Source organism: Vipera ursinii, assembly GCF_947247035.1.
Source record: "Vipera ursinii genome assembly, chromosome: Z".
Taxonomy (NCBI): domain Eukaryota; kingdom Metazoa; phylum Chordata; class Lepidosauria; order Squamata; family Viperidae; genus Vipera; species Vipera ursinii.
Genome location: NC_139517.1, coordinates 16,472,358 through 16,498,174, shown reverse-complemented (window position 1 = coordinate 16,498,174; position 25,817 = coordinate 16,472,358). Strand labels below are relative to the sequence as shown.

The 25,817-nt window shown below is 42.2% G+C and overlaps 1 protein-coding gene across 3 annotated transcripts; it reads left to right on the top strand.

The window, feature by feature from the left end:
• Nucleotides 1-18,237: 18,237 nt before the first annotated feature.
• Nucleotides 18,238-24,382, top strand: LOC310648432 (small ribosomal subunit protein uS4). Of its 3 annotated transcripts, XR_014494093.1 has the most exons (6): nucleotides 18,238-18,335; nucleotides 20,051-20,174; nucleotides 21,507-21,629; nucleotides 22,582-22,768; nucleotides 22,895-23,079; nucleotides 24,112-24,382. XR_014494093.1 is itself a non-coding variant. In XM_083376263.1 (5 exons), exons 2-5 carry the CDS (start codon nucleotides 20,078-20,080, stop codon nucleotides 24,287-24,289), a joined length of 585 nt encoding a protein of 194 aa, XP_083232389.1. In that variant the 5' UTR covers nucleotides 18,238-18,335; nucleotides 20,051-20,077; the 3' UTR covers nucleotides 24,290-24,382. The 3 variants fall into 3 exon arrangements, 2 of the variants coding, with proteins under 2 accessions (XP_083232389.1, XP_083232390.1); XM_083376263.1 differs by lacking the exon at nucleotides 22,895-23,079; XM_083376264.1 differs by lacking the exons at nucleotides 18,238-18,335; nucleotides 22,895-23,079 and adding an exon at nucleotides 19,473-19,594.
• Nucleotides 24,383-25,817: the final 1,435 nt, after the last annotated feature.

Genomic DNA, 25,817 nt, shown 5'->3' with positions numbered 1-25,817 from the left:
GCACATGCGTGCTAGTCGCTTCCGACTCTAGGGGCTGGTGCTCATCTCTGTTTCAAAGCCGAAGAGCCAGCGCTTGCCCGAGGACGTCTCCGTGGTCATGTGGCCGGCATGACTAGACGCCAAAGGCGCATGGAACGCTGTTACCTTCCCACCATAGTGGTCCCTATTTTTCTACTTGCATTTTTACATGCTTTCGAACTGCTAGGTTGGCAGAAGCTGGGACAAGTAACAGGCGCTCACTCTGTTACGTGGCACTCGGGATTCGACCCGCCAAACTGCTGACCTTCTGATCGACAAGCTCAGCGTCCTAACCCACTGAGCCACCGCGTCCCTTCATTAAAGGGGATACTGTATTATTAATTAGAATGATGTAAGATGGGGGGGGTGGAATAGATAACTTTTAGGAAATAGAACAAGATTATACCCAAATAGATAAGATGTGTATTTTGAATATTAGATTGTGTTATGAATTGAGATAAAGGAAACTTTGGTTACCTAAAACCTGGAAATTATAAATATCAAATATTAAATTTGAATATTGATGGGAAACTAAAAATTTGGAAAAACCAATCACAAGACATTGATTGAATGTAAAGATTGAATGTAAAAGTAATTAAGATATGTATAAGCTAAAAACTGATTGATAAATGTAATAATGATGTTTTTATTTAGTTGATATTATAAGAACTGTACTAGCTTAAATATGAGATAGTAGATATTAAGGGAAAAAGAGAAGAAATATTTGAGGTTGTCGTTTGAGATTTGTACTAAAGATTTTTGTATGTTACTGAACTATTGATCAACCCAGCCACCACGTTGCTTTTTAAATACCTAAATGTAAAATTAGAAAATTAATAAAAATATTATTTAAAAAAACCCATGAACTTGATTTTTCTGGTGGCACAGAGCCAATGCTGCCTATTTATGATTGATAATAATTGTTGGATTCATAAAACACAAATAATCTTTATCCTCACTGCAATGTGTGAGCCCAGTGACTGCCCCACTCAAATGGCTTCACACATGACGGAGAGTGCTAGCTTTGGATGAGAAATGGGGAAAAAAGGTGCCAATGTGTACAAATTGGTGAACTGGGGGGGGGAGCGGGGGGGAGGGTGGTAGCATTTCATGTTCACTCTAGAATCCCATTCTATACAGTAGGTTAACTGTGAAAGGGGATGCACCCTGTCATATTAACATCAAATACCTACATAACAATATTTTTTTAAAAAAACCATGCTGTACATCTTCATACGGATCAGGGGAATTTCAGTGTTAATCTCCATTGTGTGCTTCTTGAATAATTAGGGTGTCTGCAGTAAAGGTGCCAAAATAGCTCAGTTGGTAGGCATAACTATGCAACTGAAGCATTATCCTATTTTTGTGTGGTTCTACCCTAATGCTCTTCCAGCTGCAAATGAGGCAGAGCTTTCAAATTATACCACGAAAGGAAGAGAACAGTCGTAGAGTTTAAATCCACCCTCAGCTTTGGGTCAGTCACTACGGTTTGGGTTAAGTTCCACCTTTCCAGTCCAGTCCAGTTTTTGTCAAGATAAAATGGGATGACAACATATGCCTAAAGTCACAGAGAGCCAGGGAGGAATATAAAAGTGATGAATAAATGAATGCAAAGTGGTGACATCATGCATACCTCCATCCAGAAAACAGCCATGGAGTAGATAAGTATACTATGGAGTCCCTTTCATACAGTATAGGTAGTCCTCGACTTATGACCAAAATTGAGCCCAAAATTTATGTTGCTAAGCGAGACAGTTGTTATGTGAGTTTCACCCAATTTTGTGTTCTTTCTTGCCAAAGTTGTTAAGTGAATCATTAGTAACACGGTTCTTAAGTGAATCTGGCTTTCCCATTGACTTTGCTTTTTCAGAAGGTCACAAAAGGTGATCACATAGCAACGGTCATAAATATGGACCAACCAAGCATCTGAATTTTGATAAAGTGACCGTGGGGATGCTGCAACTGTCGTAAGTGCAAAAAAGTCACTTTATTCAGTGCCATTGTAACTTCGAACAGTAACTAAATGAATGGTTGTAAGTTGAGAACAACCAGTATTGTTAAACATGCAAAATATCGTACCAAATATCCAAACTTGCATGGGATTTTACTTACACAAAATGTTGGCTATAGTTACCCGAAACAGCTGACTTTGGCACATACATGGGAAAGATGTTCATGCCATCTATGTGGGTTTCTGGATACCAGATACTGAGGCACGTTGCTGCCTTCATCCCTTTCTGAGTGCCTCAAAATTTCTGCTTAGGCAGTGTTTCTCAAGCTTGGCAAGTTTTAAGCAGTGCTTTTTTTGTAAAAGAAAAAGGTGCCGGAACTCACACATGTCATACAACCTGCCTTGCCTACCCTACAAGGTTCCATCCAAAAAAGGTGCCGGAACTCCGTTCTGAACGTTCTATGAGAAAAAAAGCCCTGGTTTTAAGACATGTGGACTTAAACTCCCAGAATTCCTTAACCTGTATACTGACTGGGGAATTCTGGAAGTTGAAATTCATGCAACTTAAAAGTTGGGTACTTAAGGTATCGAATCTTGCAGAAATGTCTAAGATTTCTGCTTATTTGAAGGATCATTCGCAAGAAAGATATATTTCAGTTTGGAGGAGATGGATAGATTATATTCAGAATAAATATGGGACTAAAAAGTTCCATTTAGCTTATGAGTAGATCTTAGATTTTTATTAATTTCAGTATTAGTATTGATTATTTTGTTTAAGTTATTATTATTATGTTTGTAATAATTTGAATGTATCAGTGTTAGAGTTAAAGCACATTATGAATTTGGTTAATTTTATCATGGATAATTTTAGTTAGAATAGGATTATTATATTTATGATCCTGTATTCAGCTCTGGGAAGTGGGGGGGAGGGGGGGTTTGGGGTGGGTGGGTTTTGGGGATGTTTTGTAAAAAATTTTTTTGTAAAACTCTTCAATAAAAAAAAAAGTTGCCAAGCTTGAGAAACATTGGGCTAATTAGCCTTTGGTGTAAACCAACGATAGTTTACACAGTTTGATGGCCTTTCACCTGTAGAAATTTCATTCAGAGGAAGACTGTTATAAGGTACCTCACTTGGGTTGATACATTGTTTTAAAGCTAGCCATATTGTGGTTTGTGTGGCTTGGGTTAAGGAACACAACCTACAGTAACTTTTTTTTTCAACAAACACAGAGGAAATGGTCTTTTAACAGAGTCAGATTTTATTTGATGAATAATAAAGGCAAACATACGTGTCCCAGGATAATGTTGCAGGATCCAGTCTGGGTCGGTCACCGGGATCAGAGTGTTTAGTCTTCCAAGATTTTGGACTCGTGCTGGAGCCCACACTCAGGGAACTTCATTTTATTTATGTTGTTTGTTTGTTTCTTCCTACTTGTGACTTTCTTATGACTTGTGGGGATTCTGAGTTGCTCCTGAAAAGGAGAAGATTAAAAACAAAAATCAGTTGATGGAATGAAAATTAATCAGTCCGTGAATCACTGTACCTAAATTCCCTTCTTAAGAGTCATTGTCAACTGCAGGAAATCAGAAGTCCAGGCAGTTCAAGCGAACGCATGTAGGTTTATTATAAATTAAAGCTCTCTACAAAAATCTACAAAAATCTGGACTACTAACGGTCAAAGCGAGTTGGCGGTAGATATTAATGGAATTCAAGGTGGGCTGGACTTAGTTCGCTTATAGGCGCAAAGGGACTTGAGACTGATGACTCATTTGACACCGCCCACCCCCACCTCCTCAGGCTCAACTTGATCATTTATTATTTATTTATTTATTTAATTCCATTTTATATCCCGCCCTTCTCCGAAGACTCAGGGCGGCTTACAAGCTTAGCAGTAGCCTTCATTCTATGTATATGCCTGCTTATTAGGGCTTTCACACACACACACACACACACACACACCCAAGCGGCATTATTACAAAGTCAGCTTAATTGCCCCCAACAATCTGGGTCCTCATTCTACCTACCTCGGAAGGATGGAAGGCTGAGTCAACCTTGAGCCTGGTGGGATGCGAACCTGCACTAATTGCAGGCAGCTGGTGTTACTTAAGGAGGCATTAGCCCACTGCTCCACCAAGGCTCTTATCATCTCCTACATCCATGTTTTTATTTCTGAAAATGTAGTTAAAATGTGAGTGATCTGGAAATCCTCTGGTTAAGCTGTTCCAAAGGTAGGACCATCACTTATTTATTTAGCGTATGGCTGGTTACACACAGAATTAAAAGCACTTCATATTTACAAGTTAGAACAGTTAAAACAATTTTTTTTAAAAAAAGAAGCAATTATAAAACCTAAGAGGAAAACAGAAATAACATTTCAGAGTTTAATGTCGAGTTTGGTGATCCAGTCAGTAGCTGCTGTTGTTACGCAGAGGAAGTCCTTAAAATCTCCTGGGTATCTTCTATTAGTGCATTCCCTCACTATATGTTGGATAGTCTGTCGGGGAGCCCCGCAATCACATTGTGCTGAAGGTGTCTTTCCCCATTTATACAAAGAATTGGCACACACCCCATGAGTCGTTCTAATTCTATTGTATGTCACCCATATGTGTCGGGGTAGATTAAATCCTGGAGGTATACTATTAGGATTAATATGCTCAGAAATATCTTGGGAGGTATAGCTACTCCATGCTTCCATCCACTTTTGTATAGTGCTGTGATGTTCGGCCAGCAGCTTAAGCGCTGTGAGGAGTGGTGGATTTCTTGACTTTAATCGACATCTTAAGAGAGCAGAGGTATAGGCATGAATGGGTAGAGAGGAGTTTAGCAGGATCTTACTATATTCCCGAATGAGAGCTTCTTGTCGTCGTAAGTGTGGGGGAAGTATGTGGCTAAGAACTGGTAGCCAGCGAATAGGTGTAGATTTTATGCACCCAGTAATTAATCTCATCGTATGGTTGAGTTGAACATCAACAAGTCTTGTATGTGAGCTATTTATCCATACAGGTGTGCAGTATTCTGCTACAGAGTAGCAAAGCCCAAGGGCTGTGCATCAAAGAGTTGGAGCTGAAGCTCCCCAAGTTGTTCCGCATAGTTTTTGCAGAATGTTGTTTCTGCTGTTAACCTTGGCAGCCATATTCTGAATATGTTTTTTAAAAGACAGGGTCCTGTCTAAGGTGACCCCCAGATATTTTGGAGTTGCCTCATATGGGAGCAATTTGTTATTTAGGTATACATTGAGTTCTCTTTTTGCCAGTTTATTATTAAGGTGGAAACATGATGTGACTGTCTTACTTACGCTTGGGATTAACCTCCACTGGTGGAAGTATGTGCTCAGAGTTGTAAGGTCGGCTGTAAGTACACCTTCTGTAACTTCGATGTCCTTGTGGCTATATGCTAATGCCAGGTCATCAGCGTAAGAGAACTTTGTTGATAGCGTGGGTGGTATATCGGAAATATATAAGTTGAATAAGGATGGGGCCAATACAGAGCCCTGAGGGAGTCCATTATTCAGATGTCTTTGCTTACTAATTTTATCGCCCATGATGACTTGAAAGGTCCTTGCTGAGAGCATGTTATTTATTAGGCAGCCCATGGTCCTACAAGGGACAGTGTGGAGGAATTTGCTTAATAGTCCATCCCTCCACACTATCGTATGCTGCTGTGAGATCCACAAATACAACAGATGTTTTCAATTTATTCTGATAGCTGCTTTCAGTGTGGCTAGTAAGACTAAGGACTTGATCGGCACAGCTCCGATAAGATCTAAACCCAGCCTGTTCAATTGGTATTTGTTCATTAATTTTCTGTCCAATTCTGTTAAGTATCAACCTTTCAAGTAGTTTATAACAAACACTTAACAGAGCAATGGGGCGATAGTTTTCTGGCTTGTTGCTTTCTTTTCCAGGTTTTAATATGCCAATTACCTTGGTTCTCTTAAATTCTGGAGGGAGCTTACTGGAAGTTAGGAGATCTGTGTAGAATTTTGCCAGCCATTCTCTTGTACGAGGCCCAGAATGGATGATAAATTCAGGCATTACTCCATCAAAACCAGGAGATTTTCCAGCTTTGACATTCTTCAGGGCAATATCTATTTCAGCCACTTGGAAGGGTCGAGCATATTCCTGGCTAGGCGAGCACAAAGTTTTTAAGTGCTTTACTTCTCTTTTCACTAATTTAGTATGTTTCTTATCATGGGGTACTCTAGTTAAGTTGACAATTCGAGTTGCTACTTGATCTGGAGTAACCTCTTCTTGTTTGCGTTGAGCTGGTTGGTCTCCTCTCAATTTTTCCAGTAGGCTCCATGCCTTCCTGTTTGAGTGTTTAAAGTATAGTCCAGACGTAGTTTGCTCCCATTTCTGCCTGCATGCCAGGTCAAGGTTATGAAGAAGTTCATTGGCTATCTCAGCATCACCATTCTTTAGATGTTTTTGGTATAGGTTTTCGCAGGTTTCATTCCATCCTGGGATATATTCCTTGCGGAAGCCACGTGAGATGGATTTTTTTAGCCGATGACATGATTGCTCCGACAAAGCGATAGTAGCTTTTACTAACTGCCGGGATATGTCCTATTGTGTTCTCAAGGTCCATCGTAAACTTTTCCCAGTTGGCCATCTTCAGGTTCCACCTTGGTCGGGGTATAGATCTGATAATAGGTATCTTTATTCCTGTCTTAATGATAATAGGTCTATGTTGGCTATGGGGGAAGGTTGGTAGCACTTGCCGAGAGGCAGGTACGGGTTTGGTTTTATCTTGTGTAACAAAACGTAAGTCAGGGTTATACTCTTTCTTCCATGCAGCTGATTTAAAAGTACCTCGATCTTTAGCATCAAAAACTAGGTATAGGTTGTTCTGCTCTGCCCATTCGCAGAGGGTCTCGCCATTAGTATCATTAAGCATATATCTCCATTGGGTATGGTGGCTATTGAAATCTGCTATATAGATGCCCGGGTGTGGAATCCTTGGAAGAACTGTGTTAGGCCAAGAGATAATAGGGAGCTTATAGATGTTCATAACTTGGGTGTCTCCAATCTTAATTGTGATAGTGTAGATGTTATCTTCACTGCTTGTTTCCAATAAATATGCGTTTTCAATGTTATTACGCACGTATGTTATCAGACCATACGTTTGATGAAAAATAGCGCCTAAGACATCATATCCAGGTATTCTTCCTCTGCTTTTAAGCTGCTGTTCATTCTCAATGTGTGTTTCCTGGATCACAGCCAAATCGACATAGTTTTCAAGTAGTAGTTTGGAGAGATGTTCACATTTTGATCTACTACTGCCTTCGATGTTAAGTTGGCATATACATACTGAACTTCCAATATTCCGAATCATTTTAGTACTGGTATTTGTTATTTCTGTTATTTCTGCTATTTTTTAGTCCTTAAAAGGACTGTGAAGTTGTGTGTAAAGCCAGGAGATCCCCGCAGATGTCTGGCTACCAGTCCGTCTGTTACTCATTTAGCACCACCCAGGAGGCACGTGTGGCTTAAGGTTTGCCACGGACGCGAGTAACTTTGCCCCCCACTGAAAAGGGTAAACCCCAGGATTTCTGAAGATGGCATTCCCTTGATGGGGGAGCCCTTAACAATGTCATGGAATGTGTGGATGACCTTGAGGTGACACCTAGGAAAGTATTAGACAAGAGAGGGAGGAGCTCCAAGTAGGTTTAAGGTCAGAGAAAGAAAGTTACATCATGAACTGAGGTCCACACATCAATATAATTGAGTTATCACAAATAAAAGAAATGCCTTATGCATTAGCATCAGGTATGAACCCAGCCAAATGCTTGAGCACCTAATAACAAATTTAAATTTTTTCACTATAATTTATGGAACACTCTTAGATCTGGGATTGGAAAATAAAAATAACAAATAGACTTCTAGCTGAATTTAGTTTCTGATAACTACAGTATATAACTGTCAATTCTTGGCAGCAGTAATGGAAGAATTCTGTCAATGCTTTCTTCCAGGATGTTGTTCAGCTTCCTGGTCTAACAAATAGCCGTGGAGCTTCTTTCCAAATACTAAACTGATCCATCCCAGTTAATGGCTACATGGGTTATAGATAGTATTCGACTTACAATCATTCATTGAGCAACCATTTGAAATTACAGCAGCACTGAAAAAGTGACTTACTTGCACTTATGACTGTTGCAGCATTCCCATGGTTACATGATTCCGATTCAGGCTTTGGGCAACCAGCATGGATTTACGACAGATGCAACAACCTGGGGTCGTGTGATCACCATACCCAATCTTCCCAACTGGCTTCCGACCAGCAAAGTCAATGAGGGAAGCCAGATTCACTTAATAACCGCAGTGATTCACTTAACAACCCTGGCAAAAAGGTTGTACAATTGTGTATCACTCACTTAACAGCAGCCTTGCTTAACAACAGAAATTCGGTTCCCAATTGTGATCGTAAGTGAAGGACTACCTGCACTTTCAGATAGTTTTTTTATTTGCACCCTCTATATTGTTCCATCTTATGAACAACTCAATCCTATCTGTGCATGCTGGTAGGAAGACTCAAATCGAGGAAGCCCCTCCTGGCACTTGCACAACATCTCCCCAACAACTTTAATATCACTTCCCAATGGAAAGCCAAGTAGATCATTGAACGCCCAGACATAGGAAGACATATAAATAACTCCACAAAAAAAGATGCCAGGCTTTGAATTACCACATCAACAATGGGCAATCCTGAATAGGATTCTCACCTCACATGGTGTCTGCCGGGACTGTATAAATTGGGCCCAGTATCCTCCCCTCAGTGGGATTGTGGGGTCCCATGTCAAAATGTAGATCACATCGTGACCGGCTATAAACTAAGGGCATCTACCATTCCCGGTATCTGAGTTTTTTTATTTAAACAATGCTGCGCTTCAATGATTAGATGGCCTAGACCAGGGGTAGGCAACCTTGGCTCTTTTATGACTCGTGGACTTCAACTCCCAGAATTCCTGAGCCAGCATGGCTCAGCTTGGAAACCTCTCCCTTTCCCCTCAGCACGGCTGGCTTAGGATTTCTGGGAGTTGAAGTCCATAAGTCATAAAAAAGAGCCAAGATTGCTAGCCCTGGCCTAGACGTTAATATTGGAACATAAATGTTTTTGACATTTATGTTTTATTGGGTTCTACTAATCTAGTTGAAAATGTTAACTTATATTGCTAGTCCATGTATAGTATGCTAGACACTAAATAAATAAATAAATTGTTCCATCAATTGTATGTATATTTCTTTATAAAATACTGGATGGCAATCCTATCAAGATAGCTATGCAAATTCCCCATGACATTCCAAGGAATTTCACAGAAGAGAATACATGTAGCTCAGGTATGAACTAAAAGTTACCTAGTCAGCTAACAAAACATCTGCTAGAAAACAACCAAGCTCAAAGAGAATCAAGGACTCCCCAAGGTATTTCATCTCAGGGGATAATGAGTAAATCATGGCCTCAATCTCACCTTTACTAGAGATACACAACATCAGAAATTTGGACACTGGGGACTTAAAAAAAAAGACATGATTTAAGGATCATTGAAATAAATGCAATTATTTTGACAGCATAGAAATATTGTGGCCTTATAAATGATTTATGTATAACAGCATATTTACTGTATAAAGCTAAGAAATATACTTAGTCCAATAATATGTATACTGTACATTTATTGATTGAATCTAATTTTTATTTTTGTTACAATGGATTTATAACTTATTGAACACTAAGGCATGTGACATTTTTTGTTTGTTTGAAAGAAGCTGACGGGTGAAAATGTACAATGAAAAAGTAACGTTGTAAGTAAAACTACAAAAAATATCAATTTTAATTCTGGCCTATGTACTCTACTGTGGCAAATGCACAAAGCACTCATTTTCAGGGGGGGGGGAGAAAAGCTCAGAAAAGGAGGGAAGCAAGACCCCAAATATTCATTTTTGTCCCATAAAAATTTATCTATTCAGTCTCATTTTCTGAATTTGAAGAACTATTATAATAAATCAGTTTTATACTTCTTTGAAGTACTGAGACAGATTTTTCCATGCTTTCACATGTTAATTTATTCTTGATTGGATGTTTTTTCCAAATATTGAACACGTCTACCATTTTATGTATAATTTAAAACAGAAAATATTTAGTAAATATAGCATTTCCTAATCTATTTTTTTTCAGCTTTTCTATATAAAGAGCACACAGAATGTGACCAGAATACATCATTTTACAGCAGTCGTCAGATCCACCACAACATTGCATTCCAACGTTCTAAACTTTCTATATAATATGGAGAAATGTTGAATTTATTCACATTTGCAAGTTGAATTTTTTGCACATTACACCTCAGTGGTAGTTTATGGCTGAATGTTTATATTAAATAACATGTCTCCTGACAAGATCGCAATCTACGACACTAAAATTCTGGATTTCTCTGAGCAATAATCTGTTTCTAGAAGGTGGTGCAAAAACTGGTAGGAAAATGGGCTAGACATTTCCTCTGTCCCAAAATGTATGACTAACATCATTCACAATTGCCTATCATAATTGTGACTTGATTGGCTAGAGTAGGGGAAAACAGGCTCCCTTCTCACCACATGATTAGGCACTCTAGAGAGCCCATATATTTGATCGACGTACTACATTTGGGTCTACAATGGCTTTTTGTCTTTTATTCAAAAACAGAAGAACTGAGGTCATGTGTGTTCATTTAAAATGAAGACCTGGGATCTGGAGCCTGGTAGACCAAGGGCTAACCTACAACACACCCAAAATATGTATCAGTGCTGTTGATTTTTCTGGAGAAATGAACAGAAGCCTCTGGGGACCATGAAAGAGAAGGTTGGTGACTTCTGCAGGAAAGAACTGGAAAGTAGAATAGAATACAGCTGGAAGGGACCTTGGAGGTCTTCTAGTCCACCTCTCTGCTTAAGCAGAAGAACCTATACCAGTGGTGGCGAACCTATGGCACACGTGCCAGAGGTGGCACTCAGAGCCCTCTCTGTGGGCATGCACGCCCACGCTGCCAGCAGCTTGCGCAGGTCTGTTAGGCTACTGCCAACGCCGCCTGGAGCAGCAGCCCGCCCAGCACAAAGGAGGCAAAACAGCCGGCTAGCAAGCTCGAGCAGAGGTGGTAGAGCACACCCACGCCCAGCAAGCCAAAGGCTACCCCGAGCGGGGAAAGCCGGATCACCATCAGCACAATGGTCCCCCCAGTCCCAGCTAGGATTGCATGCCTCCCCCCACATTTCTGCTGGGCCTGGGTGGCCATGATGCCAATGGGGATTCGGCTTTCTCCACTCAGGGTGGCCTTTTGTCTCTGGTCCTAGGCGTGCTTTACCACCTCTACGCGGGGCTTCCTAGCTGACCGCTTCACCTCCTTCATGCTGGATGGGCCTGCAGATCTGAGCGGCATCCTAATGGACCTGTGTGAGTAGCTGGAGGCTTCAGCAGGTACTGAGATGCGTGAGGGGAATGCACCCACAGTGAGCATCTGGCAGCAGGGACTGCGTAACCTGCTGTGAATACTGGGCCAGTCCTCCAGCAGCAGTGCTGCGACAGCACCAGCAGCACATGGAGTCGGCAGTTACTTCTCCCTTTGATCAATTTCCAACCATTGTTTCTTGTCCTGCCCTCTGAGGCTTTGGTGAATAATGTGACCTCCTCTCAAAGTAAAAATATACTACTGTAGGTTGTTGTTGTTGTTAGTTGCGAAGTCGTGTCTGACCCATCGCGACCCCATGGACAACGTTCCTCCAGGCCTTCCTGTCCTCTACCATCTTCTGGAGTCCACTTAGGCCACAGGTCTGCAACCCGTGGCTCCGGAGCCGCATGTGGCTCTTTCAGCCGTCTCTTGCAGCTCCCAGTCCTCTGCCATGTGCAGTCCAAAAAAAAAAAGTGGGACTAAAAAAAGTTCAACCAATCAATTCAAATATGCAGGGTAGGTGCATATCTAGCCTTGGCTCCACTCTTCAGTCAAACCCTGTTCTGCACATGCACGCATGTACACGCATGTGCACACATTTTTTGCGGCTCCCAGTTTTTCCTTTTGTGAGGCAACTGGTTCCGAGTGGCTCTTTCACTGTTTCAGGTTGCTGACCCCTGACTTAGGCTCATGCCTACTGCTTCAGTGACTCCATCCAGCCACCTCATTCTCTGTTGTCCCGGTCTTCTCTTGCCCTTAACCTATTAGGCTCTTCTCTAGTGAGTCCTTCCTTCTCATAAGGTGGCCAAAGTATTTGAGTTTCATCTTCAGGATCTGGCCTTCTAAAGAGCAGTCAGGGTTGATCTCCTCTAGGACTGACCGGTTTGATCACCTTGCAGTCCAAGGGACTCGTAGGAGTCTTCTCCAGCACCATAGTTCAAAGGCTTCAATTCTTTGGCGCTCAGCCTTTCTTATGGTCCAGCTTTCATAGCCATACATTGCAACTGGGAAGACCATAGCCTTGACTATATGCACTTTTGTTGGCAGGGTAATGTCTCTGCTTTTTAGTGTGCTGTCTAGATTTGCCATGGCTTTCCTCCCCAGGAGCAAGCGTCTTTTAATTTCTTGGCTGCAGTCCCTGTCTCTGGTGATCTTGGAGCCCAGGAAAATAAAATCTGTCACTACCTCCATTTCTTCCCCATCTATTTGCCAGGAATTGAGAGGGCTGGATGCCATGATCTTGGTTTTCTTAATGTTGAGTTTCAACCCAACTTTTGCACTCTCCTTCTTCACTCGCAACAAGAGGCTCTTTAGTTCCTCTTCACTTTCTGCCATTAGAGTGGTATCATCTGCATATCTTAGGTTGTTGATATTTCTCCCGGCAATCTTAATTCCAACTTTTGATTCATCTAGCCCTGCCTTTCTCATAATGTGCTCATATACTAGGTAGGAGATGACTTTTTTAAAAAAAGGAGTGTTCTGTTTCTAAATACTTTGCATAATAAAATGTACATATCTGTATAGCTGCATTGCTCAGATACAAGTAATACAGTAGCATGAAAATATTTATCCAGAAATTATTCCTTTTAGTAGCACACATTGCATCATTAGGTTACTTTTTTGCTTGCTGATCTTTATATAATTAGGAGGATTTTAAAGAAAAAAAAGATTAAACAGAATATAAATAAAGTGATATTCATGATAGTCTCATTCTAGTCCAGGGTGATTGAAGAAGTTTGCAAATATAACAGAAATAAGGGTGTTTTTTTCCTAAGCTACATTGAGGGATTTTCAGAATATTATTTTTCTCCAAACTAAGGCAGCCATGAGACCAAATTTAAGATTGTCGCCAGCTGTATCTTTTTTTAATTACACACAGAAAGGTTTCCAGCTATTTTTTAGAAAGATCTAGCAGGGGACAGCAAATCAGTCAATGACCAGTGGAGAATCTTCCCTAAAAATATGTCTGGTGCAATTCTTTTTGCAAATCTCTTTTAAAACTGCAAACTGAATAATTAATAGCAAGAACAGTTGGATTATACCACCTCTCAGCTGCACCAGTGGCATCTTCTGTAAAGCTACAAGAATGGGGCTGTTAAAATTCAGGCGACCACTAGATGGCAGCGATGGGATACAGAAAAATCTAACTCCTTGCTGTCACCTAGTGCTCATCTAGATGTTGGAGGTCTATGGGTTGTTAAGTGAAACGGTTGCTAAGTAAAAAACCACAACTTTGCTTATGATCTTGAGTTTTCCATTGCTTTAGAGATCTGTGAAGGTTGTAAATGTGAGGATTGGCCATAAGGTTTTCATCACCATTGTAACTGCAAACAGTCAGTGCACATGGGAGTCATTAAATAAGAACTACCTGTTAGACCTAGTCTTCTCTGAAATTGTCCTCTTGAATATTCAAAGACGTTCTTTAATGATTTTTAATTGGACAAGCCCACCTTCTATCTCCCCTATATCTTCTGAGCCACTTTTCAATAATCTTCCAAAGTCTCTGGAACCTACGTTACTGAAAGCAAATACCCTGCCCTGGGCAGAGGCATGATTTAGCACTGATCTTTCAAATAAATAAAATTTCACATTAAGGCTTCAGATAGGTCGAAGACATCTAAGAGCACAGACATCTGTGTGGGAGGTCAAAAAAAGACAAGCTGGTGTCTGTGGCTGCCAGATTAAAATTCTGCCCCCTTTTTTACATGCCATAGTCACCAGCTTGACTTTTGCAACACTCCTCACCCTGGTATATGCCCTTGCAGGCTAAAAGAGGCATGCAATTCACTTTTTTAAAAAATAAAAAATACAGCTTCTAATAACAGAAAAGTTTGCTTGTTCCGGATATGCAACAATTAAGCTACACTATGCTGGTTAGTAGGTGTTTCATGTATCAGCTGTAGTAGCAACAGCTCAGTTTTTCCAGTGTTCAGTGCAGAAAACACTATGGGCATTTATAAACCATTTAGTTTACCGTATTTTCCGGCATATAAGACGACTGGGTGTATAAGACGACCCCCCAACTTTTGAGATGATTTTCAAGATTTTTCGTCTTATACGCCGGAAAATCAGCGAGCCCGGGAAGGCACAACCTCCCCTCTCACTGTGGAGGAAGCAGGGCAGGCTGGCGTCTGGCGGGTGTACAGGACTGCCCTGCCGGCGCGCGCTCCCCGGCTGTTAAGGAGCACTCCTTAGCAGCCGGGGAGTGTGCGCGTGTGCAGGACTGCCCTGCCGGTTCCCGCCCGACACCGGACGGCTCCACCGATGCTGCTTCAAGAGGGAAGAGCGTGAGGCGCCTGCCATGGCTCCCCGAGGACTCCTTAGGAGCGGGGGAACGCGCGCGTGCGCAGGACTGCCCTGCCGACTCCCGCCAGATGCCAGCCTGCCCTGCTTCCTCCACAGTGAGAGGGGAGGGCGTGCCTTCCCGGGCTTGCTGACTTGCAGCCAAGCCAGAGCCGAAAGGGGCTTTTCCTTCCACCCACCCTTTGGAATAGACGCAAGAGCTCCCGGGGTCTGGCGTTTGCAAGGGGGAGGGGGAGGGGCTGAGAGGCTCTTGGGGGTGGGAAGGGAGAGTCACGTTGGAGGGAGGACTGGACTAAGGAGGCTTGAAGTTGCTTTGCAAGAACAGGGCGCTCGATTGATTTATGTACTATTTTCCGGCGTATAAGACGACTGGGCGTATAAGACGACCCCCCAACTTTTGAGATGATTTTCATGGGTTAAAAAGTCATCTTATACGCCGGAAAATACGGTATTTATCCCTTAAATAAGAGAATAACAGAGTTGGAAGGCACTTTGGAGGTCTTCTAGTCCAAAACCTGCTTAAGCAGGAAACCCTGTATCATTTCAGACAAATAATTGTCCAATCTCTCAAAAATATCCCAAGGAGTTCCAAGTAGATGTTCTCTTCATACACAGCTTGCTTTTCCATCATACTATTCCCTTTTGGGCATAAGCAGCGTTGAATATGCCCTTCGAATGGGATGGGGAATAATAAGCCAAATTCAGATATGGTCGTAATGGAACCTGCCCATTATAGTCGCACGTTGCGACAGCTATTAAGTGAAGCGTGTCACTTAACACGTCTCATCCCTCTCTGCTGAATGCAGTTGTTAAACAAACATGCAGCTCATTAAGTGGAGCACAGGGTACCTCAGGGTTAGTGGAGGCTTTTAGAGACCAAGCAAAGGCCTAGGTCATGGGTAGGCAACCTCGGCTCTTTTATGACTCATGGACTTCAACTCCCAGAATTCCTGAGTCAGCAGAATTCTGGGAGTTGAAGTCTATGAGTCATAAAAGAGCCGAGGTTGCCTACCCCTGGCCTAGGTCCATCTGCCCCAGCCCTCTGAAGGCCTTCCCCAACCCATTCTCCACTTCCTAACCCTTGGGTCCCCAAAGGCCTTTTCTCACCCATACCAGGTTCCACCCCACCAGGCCAAATATCCTCCTCCTCACTTAACTTTTGAAGACTTTGGAGGCCTTCCAGACAGCTGGAACTGATCACTAGAACGGATTGGGCCTCAGAGAGTTCCAAAAGGTCATGCAGACTGCATTAGTGAAGCAGAATAGGTCACTTTGTCCCTTGGCCACATGGTGCGATTGTGAAAACAGCCACCATGTTTCCAGCAATGGAATTGCATTCTGGTATCGCAGCCGCTTCTGGAAATATGCCATGCGGCCATGGGACAAACTGCTCCATTTTGCTGCCTTACTGCAATCTGCACAGCGCTGCAGAAGCTTTCTGCTGCTTTCTGCAAATCGGCGCAACCTCATCAAGGCAACAAAATAGACAGGTTTGTTCCATGGCCACCATTTTTTCCTGCCACCCCCCGCAAGTGGGTAAGACAAAATGGCATCAGCTTCTGGGTTGCTGCCATGTGGCCCAGGAAGAAACCACTCCATTTTGTTGCCTTAAGGTCTGCACAATACTGCAGAAAGCTTCTGCAGCACTGTGCAGATTGCATTAAGGCAGCAAAATGGAGCAGTCTGTCCTGCGCCCAACATTTTGTCCCCTCCCCAAGCGGGCAGGACAAAATGGCAGCTGCTTCTGAGGTGCTACCATGCAGCTTAGTGATGTGTGACCTGCCTTTCTTCTGCAACATGAGGTATGGAGATCTTCAGAAGGTGTGGTATGGATGATGGGTGGATAGGGAGCAAGTGCTTGCAGGGTCTTGGAAGGGTGGGAGGGGAGGGGAGAGATCAGGGCACTACAGCATCTGTGCGGTCGATTATAAGGGCAAATGACTTTGAAATGTGGATATATGTAGCTTCATTAAATGACCGGTCTTATCTCGAGGACTACCTGCATATTGAGACATCAGAGGAGAAAAGTAAATATATTTTATTTTATACTACCATGTTTTCCTGAAAGTAAGACCTATCCCGAAAATAAGCCCTAGCTTGATTTTTATGTGTGAACATAAGTTCTACCACAAAAATAAGCCTTATTTAAGACCCCACCCACTTCGTCCCACCATCTGGTTGTATGAGGTAGGGCAGAGATGCATGTGTAAAAATCAAGTTAGGGCAGGGGTGTGGGGGGTGGAACCACGCCACATGGCCTGCACCCGCTTACCTCAAGACCGCCACAGCCAGGCTCCCACATCCCGACAATTAAAAGCGGAACACCTTGTCTGCAGACATTCTGGTTGCTTCATCACTGGAGGTTTTTAAGAAGAGACTGGACAGTCACTTGTCTGAAATGGCTCAGGAATTCTGGGAGTTGAAGTCCACGAGTCATAAAAGAGCCACGGTTGCCTACCCCTGGACTAGACAGTCACTTGTCTGAAATGGTATAGGTCCTATTTGAGCAGGGGGCTGGACTAGAAGACCTCTAAGGTCCCTTCCGGCTCTATTCTGATTCTGAATACTTGTTGGAAAGAACCAACTCTTGCCGTGCATACCGCAGGGGGTTTCTCCCCCAAATGAAAAGGAACATGTAAATGAAGATTCAATCATCCAGGCCAAAAGTATCTTAAAAGGTTAAATCAGAGCATCTGTACCAAAGGTTGGGCAAGATGATTCTTCATTTTTTTTTCATTGTGTAATAATAACGCAATAACATTACCTGCATTGTTAATTAAATATACAGTTCATTTTGACAGTTTACAGGAACTATTAAGATGTTGATGTATAAAAACATTCTGTCATAAGACATTAATATTGCCAAAAAAAAAGGCTCAAAGGCGATAGAGAAATGAATGGGAGGAAAATGAAAAGAAACAATACAAAAAACAATGTTTCGGCATTTTCTTCACCGTAAATTCAGGATAAACCCGATAATTTAAACCTGAAGTGAATGATTTGGTACAATATGCATAATACACACACATTTTACACATCGCACCCGTGTGTAACCGCATGTTATTGGAAAGCAGGACCAGATGTTTTGCCCTCGTAAAGACTCGCGAGTCGTGACTCGCGGGGATTAGATGAACCAACACATGTAGCCTTGTTAAAACCACACTTTGCGTACTTCCTCCCCCAGAAGGGCACCGGCTGAGAACCGTGGGAGCTGAACCCCATCTCACTTGGAGAACACCGCGCTAGGGGATGATGTTTTCAGAAATCGGTTAGAAAACGAGAAAACCCTTTCGTCGGAAGGCAGAACACGCTTAGAATTGGAATGCCTACTCGGCGATGACGTCACTCCCCTCCTCTGGGGCGGGGGGGGGGAAAGATCCAGCTGTTAAAGGCGAAGGAGCCGTAAAGCCGAGAGGTACTTTCGTCATTAGCCAGTTTCTCTGTCACACAAAAAGCCAACGTTCATTGGCTGTTATGCTTTTAAGCAAATCGCCGGCAATAGGCCAGGCGTGAAAAATGTCTTATTTCTACTGGCTGGTAGGGAGAGAAGGCGGAGCTGCTCACAAGACCTATAAAAGCAGACTCGCCGGATTCTCCTCTTCCTTTTCCCCCCCCCTCCTGGTTGTCGTTGTCGTCTGAGGTGGGAGGTAAGGGAGCTTTTACCTTGCCAGACTAGGACCGGCGTTACCGAGTCGAACCGGGTGAATGGAGCCGCGGCGGCGGCGGCGGCGGCCAGCGATCGAAAAAGAGTTCGTTTAAGAAAAAAGGGGTCTCGCGGCCTACGCGTAGCGAGCGGCGGAGCGCATGCGCTTGAGAAGCTTGGCGCCCGAGCCTCCATTTTCTCCCCGTCCCCCGCTTCCTGCACGTGTGTCGGCCCTCGGAAGCGGCCCTGCGCGTTTCGCAGGCGGCCGCTCCGGCATCGTGGCCATCCTACCCTTCAGGAGTTGCTGAATGGCAGCTTGGAACAGCCGTTCCGGCCAGCACGTCGTGAGAATGAGGGATAATAGGAGTTAACCCGCGTTTCCCCCTTCTCGGGCCTGGTTGTTGTTTTTTTTTTAGGTGGTCAGTAGGTGAATTAGTTCCTGCACCATTATCGATGTCCTTCCCTGGAATTAGTGATTCCTCTATCGAGGCATGAAACTTGAGTTTCTTAAATGCCGAACTCGTACTTTGGGAATGGATTCTCAAAACTTGAATTAAAAAGCCTAGGTATCCTCAAGGGCCCTCTCTCATCTTGCTAAGGGGCAGCAACCTGGAAAAAAAAAAGAGAAACTAAATCCTATTTCTGAGATCACTCTTTAAAACTTTGGGGGAAAGTGGGAGATTATTTTGTGTTGTCAAATTGATGAAAGCCCCGTTTGACTCTGAAGTGACTCCGGGCAATAGACAATTATAAAAGACATTATACGAGGCCACCTAAAGGCATTTTTAAATAAAGTTAAGATCACGAGAGAACTCCTATTGAAAGTTTTGTGAGTGGCTGAATGCTGATGATTCTTTTTACGTGCGATGTATAGGCAGCTAGGTAAGGCCTTGCCCGTTCAGAGCAAACTGATGGTTTTTGAAGTGTTAATACTGTATATCGCCTCTCTTTGAGAACATCTAAGAAAGACAATGCCGATTAAATGAATACTGAATTTAATGCAAAATGGATTTGAGGTGCAGAATAAACCTAGGTATAGAGAGAGTTGCCCCTGTTTGTAAACTACATATATTCCATTCCCTTAACTGGGGTGTTTTACTTCCTGTTCTGTAAATTAGTGAATATAAGCAAAGCTTTATAAGGACCGTGAAAGCTAGGTTTTTTAAACTTTCATTTGTTCTGTGGGGTCTTTTCCATCCATTTAAGATCCTATCCGTCCCTAATTTGGAAATGGGACATCACCGTGTTTATCCAGAACTAACGGTAATTAATGTGGTACATGTGAGTTGAAACCATCTGTTTAAAGTTTAAAAATTCTGTTTGGTTTGGTGTCTTGTGTGGAAATTTTTCCCACCTTCCTCAGAAGTAATATCTAGCTAGTCAAAAGAGAAAGGGAAAATAAATTATGGCTTCTGGCTTGAAGCAGAGGAGAATAAATTGGTGAGGTGAGACAGATCTATAAAAGGCTGGTGCGGTTCACTGTTGTATAAAAAGGCATTCCCAATTAAGAAGGTGAACTGAAAGATGAATTTGGTTTTTGAAATAGTCATGGAGATAATTAGGTAGTGTTAAATGATACTGGATGAGACTGCCACTTATAATGGAAGCTCTATCAGTTGAGTCTGCCACAGATTTGAGTGGTATATAGATAGTAATATATCTGGTGATTTCTGTTACAGGGCTTGCATTTGTTTAAAATGTTATATTGTTTTTCCACAGGCTTGGCCTCTGTCTCTTTAGACTAGAATGCCAGTTGCCAGGAGTTGGGTATGTCGGAAGACTTATGTCACCCCCAGGCGGCCTTTTGAAAAATCACGCCTTGATCAGGAGTTGAAACTTATCGGTAAGATTTATTCATTTGTCTCTTGATTCTAGATAAATTGTGCCTTGTGAAGTAAAACAATCTGCTAAATGAATGGATGATAAAACTATTAAGAACTATAAATAAATTCATAGCTGCTGTCAAGTGAAAACAGTGGAGCAGCTCGCCACCTGGATGTGGATGTTTTATAGCTAGAGGTTTTCAAGAAAAGTTGGATAACCATTTGTCCAGGATGGTATAAGGATTCCTGCTTTGAGCCAGGGATTGGAGCAGAAGACTTCCAAGGTCCCTTCCAGCCATATGATTCTATAAAATAAGTCCCAGGACTGTTTTGTGTTTCTGTCGTCTTCCAAAGTGCCACAATGATTGAGAAAAGAAATACTCCTCTTTAGTTGGGAAATGAATTCTCCAATTGAAAAATTAAAAGAAAAAGATCTCATTTTGATGGATAAATTGGAAGGGATGATATTTACTTTAACCAACAAAGATTCAAATTGAATTCTGTCCAGAAGGAGAATGGGTTTTTTTTTTTAAGAAAAATTATAAAGGAGAATTGGAGGCCCCTAAGGGATTTTTGCATGAAACTGAAATAAAATGCATTTGTGATTTTGATGGTTTGGGGAAAATAATAGATCATAGTGAAGGTTTTTTCTAATCATAGGGTAATATGTGTGTGTGTTTATGTATGTATATACAACTATATAACAAGGTAGTGAACATACCTAATGATACTCCTTCCTCCTATTTTTCCCCCTAACAACCACCCTGTGAGGTGGATTGGAGTGAAAAGATTGGCTCTAGGTCATCCAGCTGGTTTTCATGCCTAAGGTGGGACTAGACCTCACAGCCTCCTAGTTTCTATGCCAGCACCTTAACCACTAAACCAGGGGTAGGCAACCTTGGCTCATTTATGACTCGTGGAGTTCAACTCCCAGAAATCCTGAGCCAGCATGACTGGCTCAGGAATTCTGGGAGTTGAAGTCCACGAGTCATAAAAGAGTCAAGGTTGCCTACCTCTGCACTACACCTATGTAGCTATCATAACTTTGTGATATACAATCCAAAGGAAATTGGAAACTCCTGTTTTTTCTTTCTGATTCCTCCTGCACTTTTTTCCTTATTGTTTCTGCTCTGGGTTAGTTTATATTAGTTTATATGTCTTTTGTAAAACTTTTAATAAAAATTATACCCAACTTCCCCGAGGGAAGAGGTATGCTAATCAAGAGCAAGTTTTTCCAGAGGAATGGGGCTAATTCTAAGAAGACCTTACAATTTGGGAAAAGAATCTGTCCTTGATTGAACAGCTGTGATCCTTGTAACTGGATTTTAAAAGTTTTGGGATTCTTTTTCTAGGTGAATATGGGCTGCGGAACAAACGGGAGGTATGGCGAGTGAAGTTCACTTTGGCCAAGATCCGCAAAGCTGCCCGAGAGTTGCTCACCCTGGATGAGAAAGATCAACGGCGCCTTTTTGAAGGTAATATGGCAAAACTAGACACTGAACCAACAGCTTTGGCGCAGTTGCTTTCGGACCTATGAGTCACTCGAAGAAGCCTGCTGAGTACCTTGATATATTTAACTTTTTTTCCTCATGCCAGCTCTGTAAGTAACTAATCTGATTATAAGATAGGTAGTGTGTGTTATAAGATTACACAAATGCCTGGATTCCACAACGTGTTAAATGGGGTCAAGGGAGGATAGTTAATGTGTGATGGAAATACCAAAAAAAGCATTAATGGAGCCAATTTATCACTGATAGTTGAGAGTGTAGTTGTAAACAAGCCTAAGTTATGACAGGTTTAAACTATACCCTTTCTAGCTTCCATACGTCATCTTTTTTTAAAAAAAAAGTTTAAAAGAGTTTTGTCTATTATGAAGTTGACTACCAACGTCGGAAAGGTAAGAAATACCAGCCAGAAATAGTTTGGCCACAGTGGCCAAGCCAGTAGTGTGTCAGCCTGAGTAACACGGGTTAGTATTGAGAACACATTATTACTCATCTTGTGTAAGAGCTTGCTAAGATACTAGGCTCTTTTTTAAATAAATGGGTAGGGATTCTGTAGTATCAGTTTTTTGAGTCAGTTAAGGTGGTTGAGAATTGACAGAACAGTCCAATTGGACTAAATATGTTCTGTGAACATGGCTGCCCTTGATGTTGAGGAGAGATTTGAACTTTAATCTCAAGGTCTCTGCTCATTTGGAAACACAGTTATTGATAAATACTTTCCACAGTCTACCCCTTACGCTGCTGCTGTCCCAATACCATTTCTATATCCTGGGATTGCTTCATTTGTATTTCTTTGCATGGCCAGTTAACTCTGATGGTTGTATCTTTCAGTACTGCGCACCCATAAACATGCTAATCTGAACATTGTCTCAACATTTATATGGAAAGACCAATTTGTTGATGTCTCTCATATTTCTCTCAGGCAATGCCTTGCTGCGCCGTTTGGTCAGAATTGGGGTGCTTGATGAGGGCAAAATGAAACTGGATTACATCCTGGGTCTGAAAATTGAGGATTTCCTGGAGCGTCGTCTACAAACCCAGGTCTTCAAACTGGGCCTGGCTAAGTCCATCCATCATGCTCGTGTGCTTATCCGCCAGAGACACATCCGGTATGCTGCTGAGAGACAAGAGTTTGGGGAATGTGAATTTTAAGATACCTGTGAACTGCTGACATTGGGTGTCAGCATCAGGACGTATGCCTCTGAAGTAATATTTGCAATATCTTTTATGTGTAGCCTGTGCAGCGATAAACTCTGGCCCTGGCTTGGGCCTTCACATATACCACCAAACCCTTTTGTGGATGGAAACCTTGGATAGCTCAGTAGAATAGCAGTGTCAAAACAACTGTCAAAAGATTTCGGCAAGGTTCACTGCGGCTTGGCCGTACACCTTGTGAAGGTCTGCCACATGGGTAGCCAAGGTAACACCAAGTACTGCTCCTACTTAGCAAGCACAGCAGTAACCTAATATGATCCTTCCGTACAAGTAAATTGATGGATTTTGCAACGGGTTGGAGGATTTTTTCTTTCTATCTTCAGTTCCTGAATTCCAGTAAGCAACCCCAGCAAAAAAAAGTTGCCAAGAGTCATAGTTTTGACTTTTTGGTGGACTACAAATTTTCCATTTCCTTAATTATGTTACCACAAGCTGGAATTAGGTAGGTTTTACCTATTATAGGCAGCAACAGCAACTTTCACATATAAATCAGTTTCTTCCATGGTGTGCTGGCTACTTCCGAAATATAATTCCATATCTGTTTTGTAAATTAGTATATGATTCTATGGTGCCAAATATTATGGTATATTTAATGGGGAGATAAAGGCCATGATAGGTTCTGTTTGCTTGCAAATTACAACTGGTGCTTTGATGCTTTTGCTGCACTGAATACACGTCTTGCTTGCACTGGCAAGGCACTTTTAAATGCTTTGTTATGGGCAGGCAAGGGACTGGGGGAACAAAACAGATTAAAATTACAAAGCATAAAATTTGGTCATTGCTAAGCGAGTTTCTTGTCTGACTAGGTTACTGTCGAGTTAGCAGTAACACCATTCTGATTGCTCTGTAATTCATTATGAGTAACAATTTCTCCTTTAAAGAGAGACACTCCAATAGAGAATATTCATAGCTCAGGGTTGAAATGGGTGCTTGTGATGATGTTTCCTAGTTTGGGTAATGAAATATTTGCAAGAAAACAACCAAGCTTGGAGAGCACAAAGGATCCCTGAGTGAAATTAGGTTCCAAAACAAATGGATCCAAAAACCTCTTGCAGTCACTCTATACATAACCCTGAAGTTAGTGGCCGTCGGGGCTTTGACTTCTGAATGTTGAGGGTACTGAGGCTGTGAGCTCAGGAAATATTTGTAGAGCTTGTTTGTTTTGTCAAATATTTCCCACGAGTTCTAGAGGAGATTATTTATTCACTAATCTAATCATTTCCTTTCCCCCTTTTAGTGTAAGGAAGCAAGTGGTGAACATCCCTTCCTTCATTGTTCGGCTAGACTCCCAAAAGCACATTGACTTCTCACTCCGTTCACCTTATGGTGGTGGCCGGCCAGGCCGCGTCAAGAGGAAGAACGCCAAGAAGGGCCAGGGCGGTGCTGGCGGTGGAGATGATGAAGAGGAAGATTAAAGTGTAAACTGGCTTTCCTGCCATGTAAACTGGTGGGACTTTGAGCCTATCTTAACTAACATCATCCAATAAAAAGTATTTGTGGGTAAAATACTACAGTTCCATGGTGTCAAGAGAATTATGAACATGTGGTAACCTGAACATGTTTTTTTTTTCTTGCCTCTGCTCATCCCGACAATGAGAGCTCTGTGAATTTAATGTTGACTTCACACTTCCCAGATTGACATGTTTGCTTCTTGGCACAAAAAGGGAATGGAATATGAGAAGGGAATAGAGAGGAAGATTGGCGATACAAATGAGCTGGGAGAGGTGACAGGCCTGGCTGTTTTGAGAATGCTACATGGGCACAGTTCTTTCATTTACGTTACTCAACACGCTCCAAGGCATAATTTCAGGGGATTGGTTTCTTCCCTTTCACCTCATTCTTTCTGTTTGTCTTTGTCTTGCCAAATTTAAACTGAACTGGAAAGAGGCCATTTCTGATGCGGTTTTCGATCATGGTTCCCTGCACCCTCAATACCACTTCTCTCTATTTTGCCTGCCCAAATGGAATTATTTCTAGAATGGGTACACACATACACTCCGTACTCTTTTACCTCTAAGAGGTTATTGATAAGGTCTTGCAGATGAAAGTACAGGTGAAGCTCAAAAAATTAGAATATCGTGCAAAAGTTCATTTATTTCAGTAATGCAACTTAAAAGGGGAAACATATGAGATAGACTCATTACATGCAAAGCAAGATAGTTCAAGCTGTGATTTGTCGTAATTGTGATGATTATGGCTTACAGCTCATGAAAACCTCAAATCCACAATCTCAGAAAATTAGATTACATGCAATCAATAAAAGAAGGAGTGTACATAGAACAATATCGGACCTCTGAAAAGTATAAGCATGCATATTTTTATTTTTTAATTCCATTTATATCCCGCCCTTCTCCGAAGACTCAGGGCGGCTTACAAGCTTAGCAATAGCCTTCATTCTATGTATATGCCTGCTTATTAGGGCTTTCACACACACCCCAAGCGGCATTATTACAAAGTCAGCTTAATTGCCCCCACTTGGTTTGGGCCCCTTTTGCAGCAACTACTGCCTCAGTGCAGCATGGCATGGAAGCTATAAGCCTGTGGCACTGCTGAGGTGTTATGAAAGACCAGGATGCTTCAATAGCGGCCTTCAGCTCTTCTGCATTGTTCGGTCTCATGTCTCTCATCTTTCTCTTGGCAATGCCCCATAGATTCTCTATGGGGGGTTCAGGTCAGGCGAGTTTGCTGGCCAATCAAGCACAGTAATCCCATGGTCATTGAACCAGGTTTTGGGGCTTTTGGCAGTGTGGGCAGGTGCCAAGTCCTGCTGGAAAATGAAGTCAGCATCCCCATAAAGCTCGTCTGCGGAAGGAAGCATAAAGTGCTCCAAAATCTCCTGGTAGACGGCTGCGTTGACCCTGGACTTAATGAAACACAGTGGACCAACTCCAGCAGATGACATGGCTCCCCAAATCAACACAGACTGTGGAAACTTCACACTGG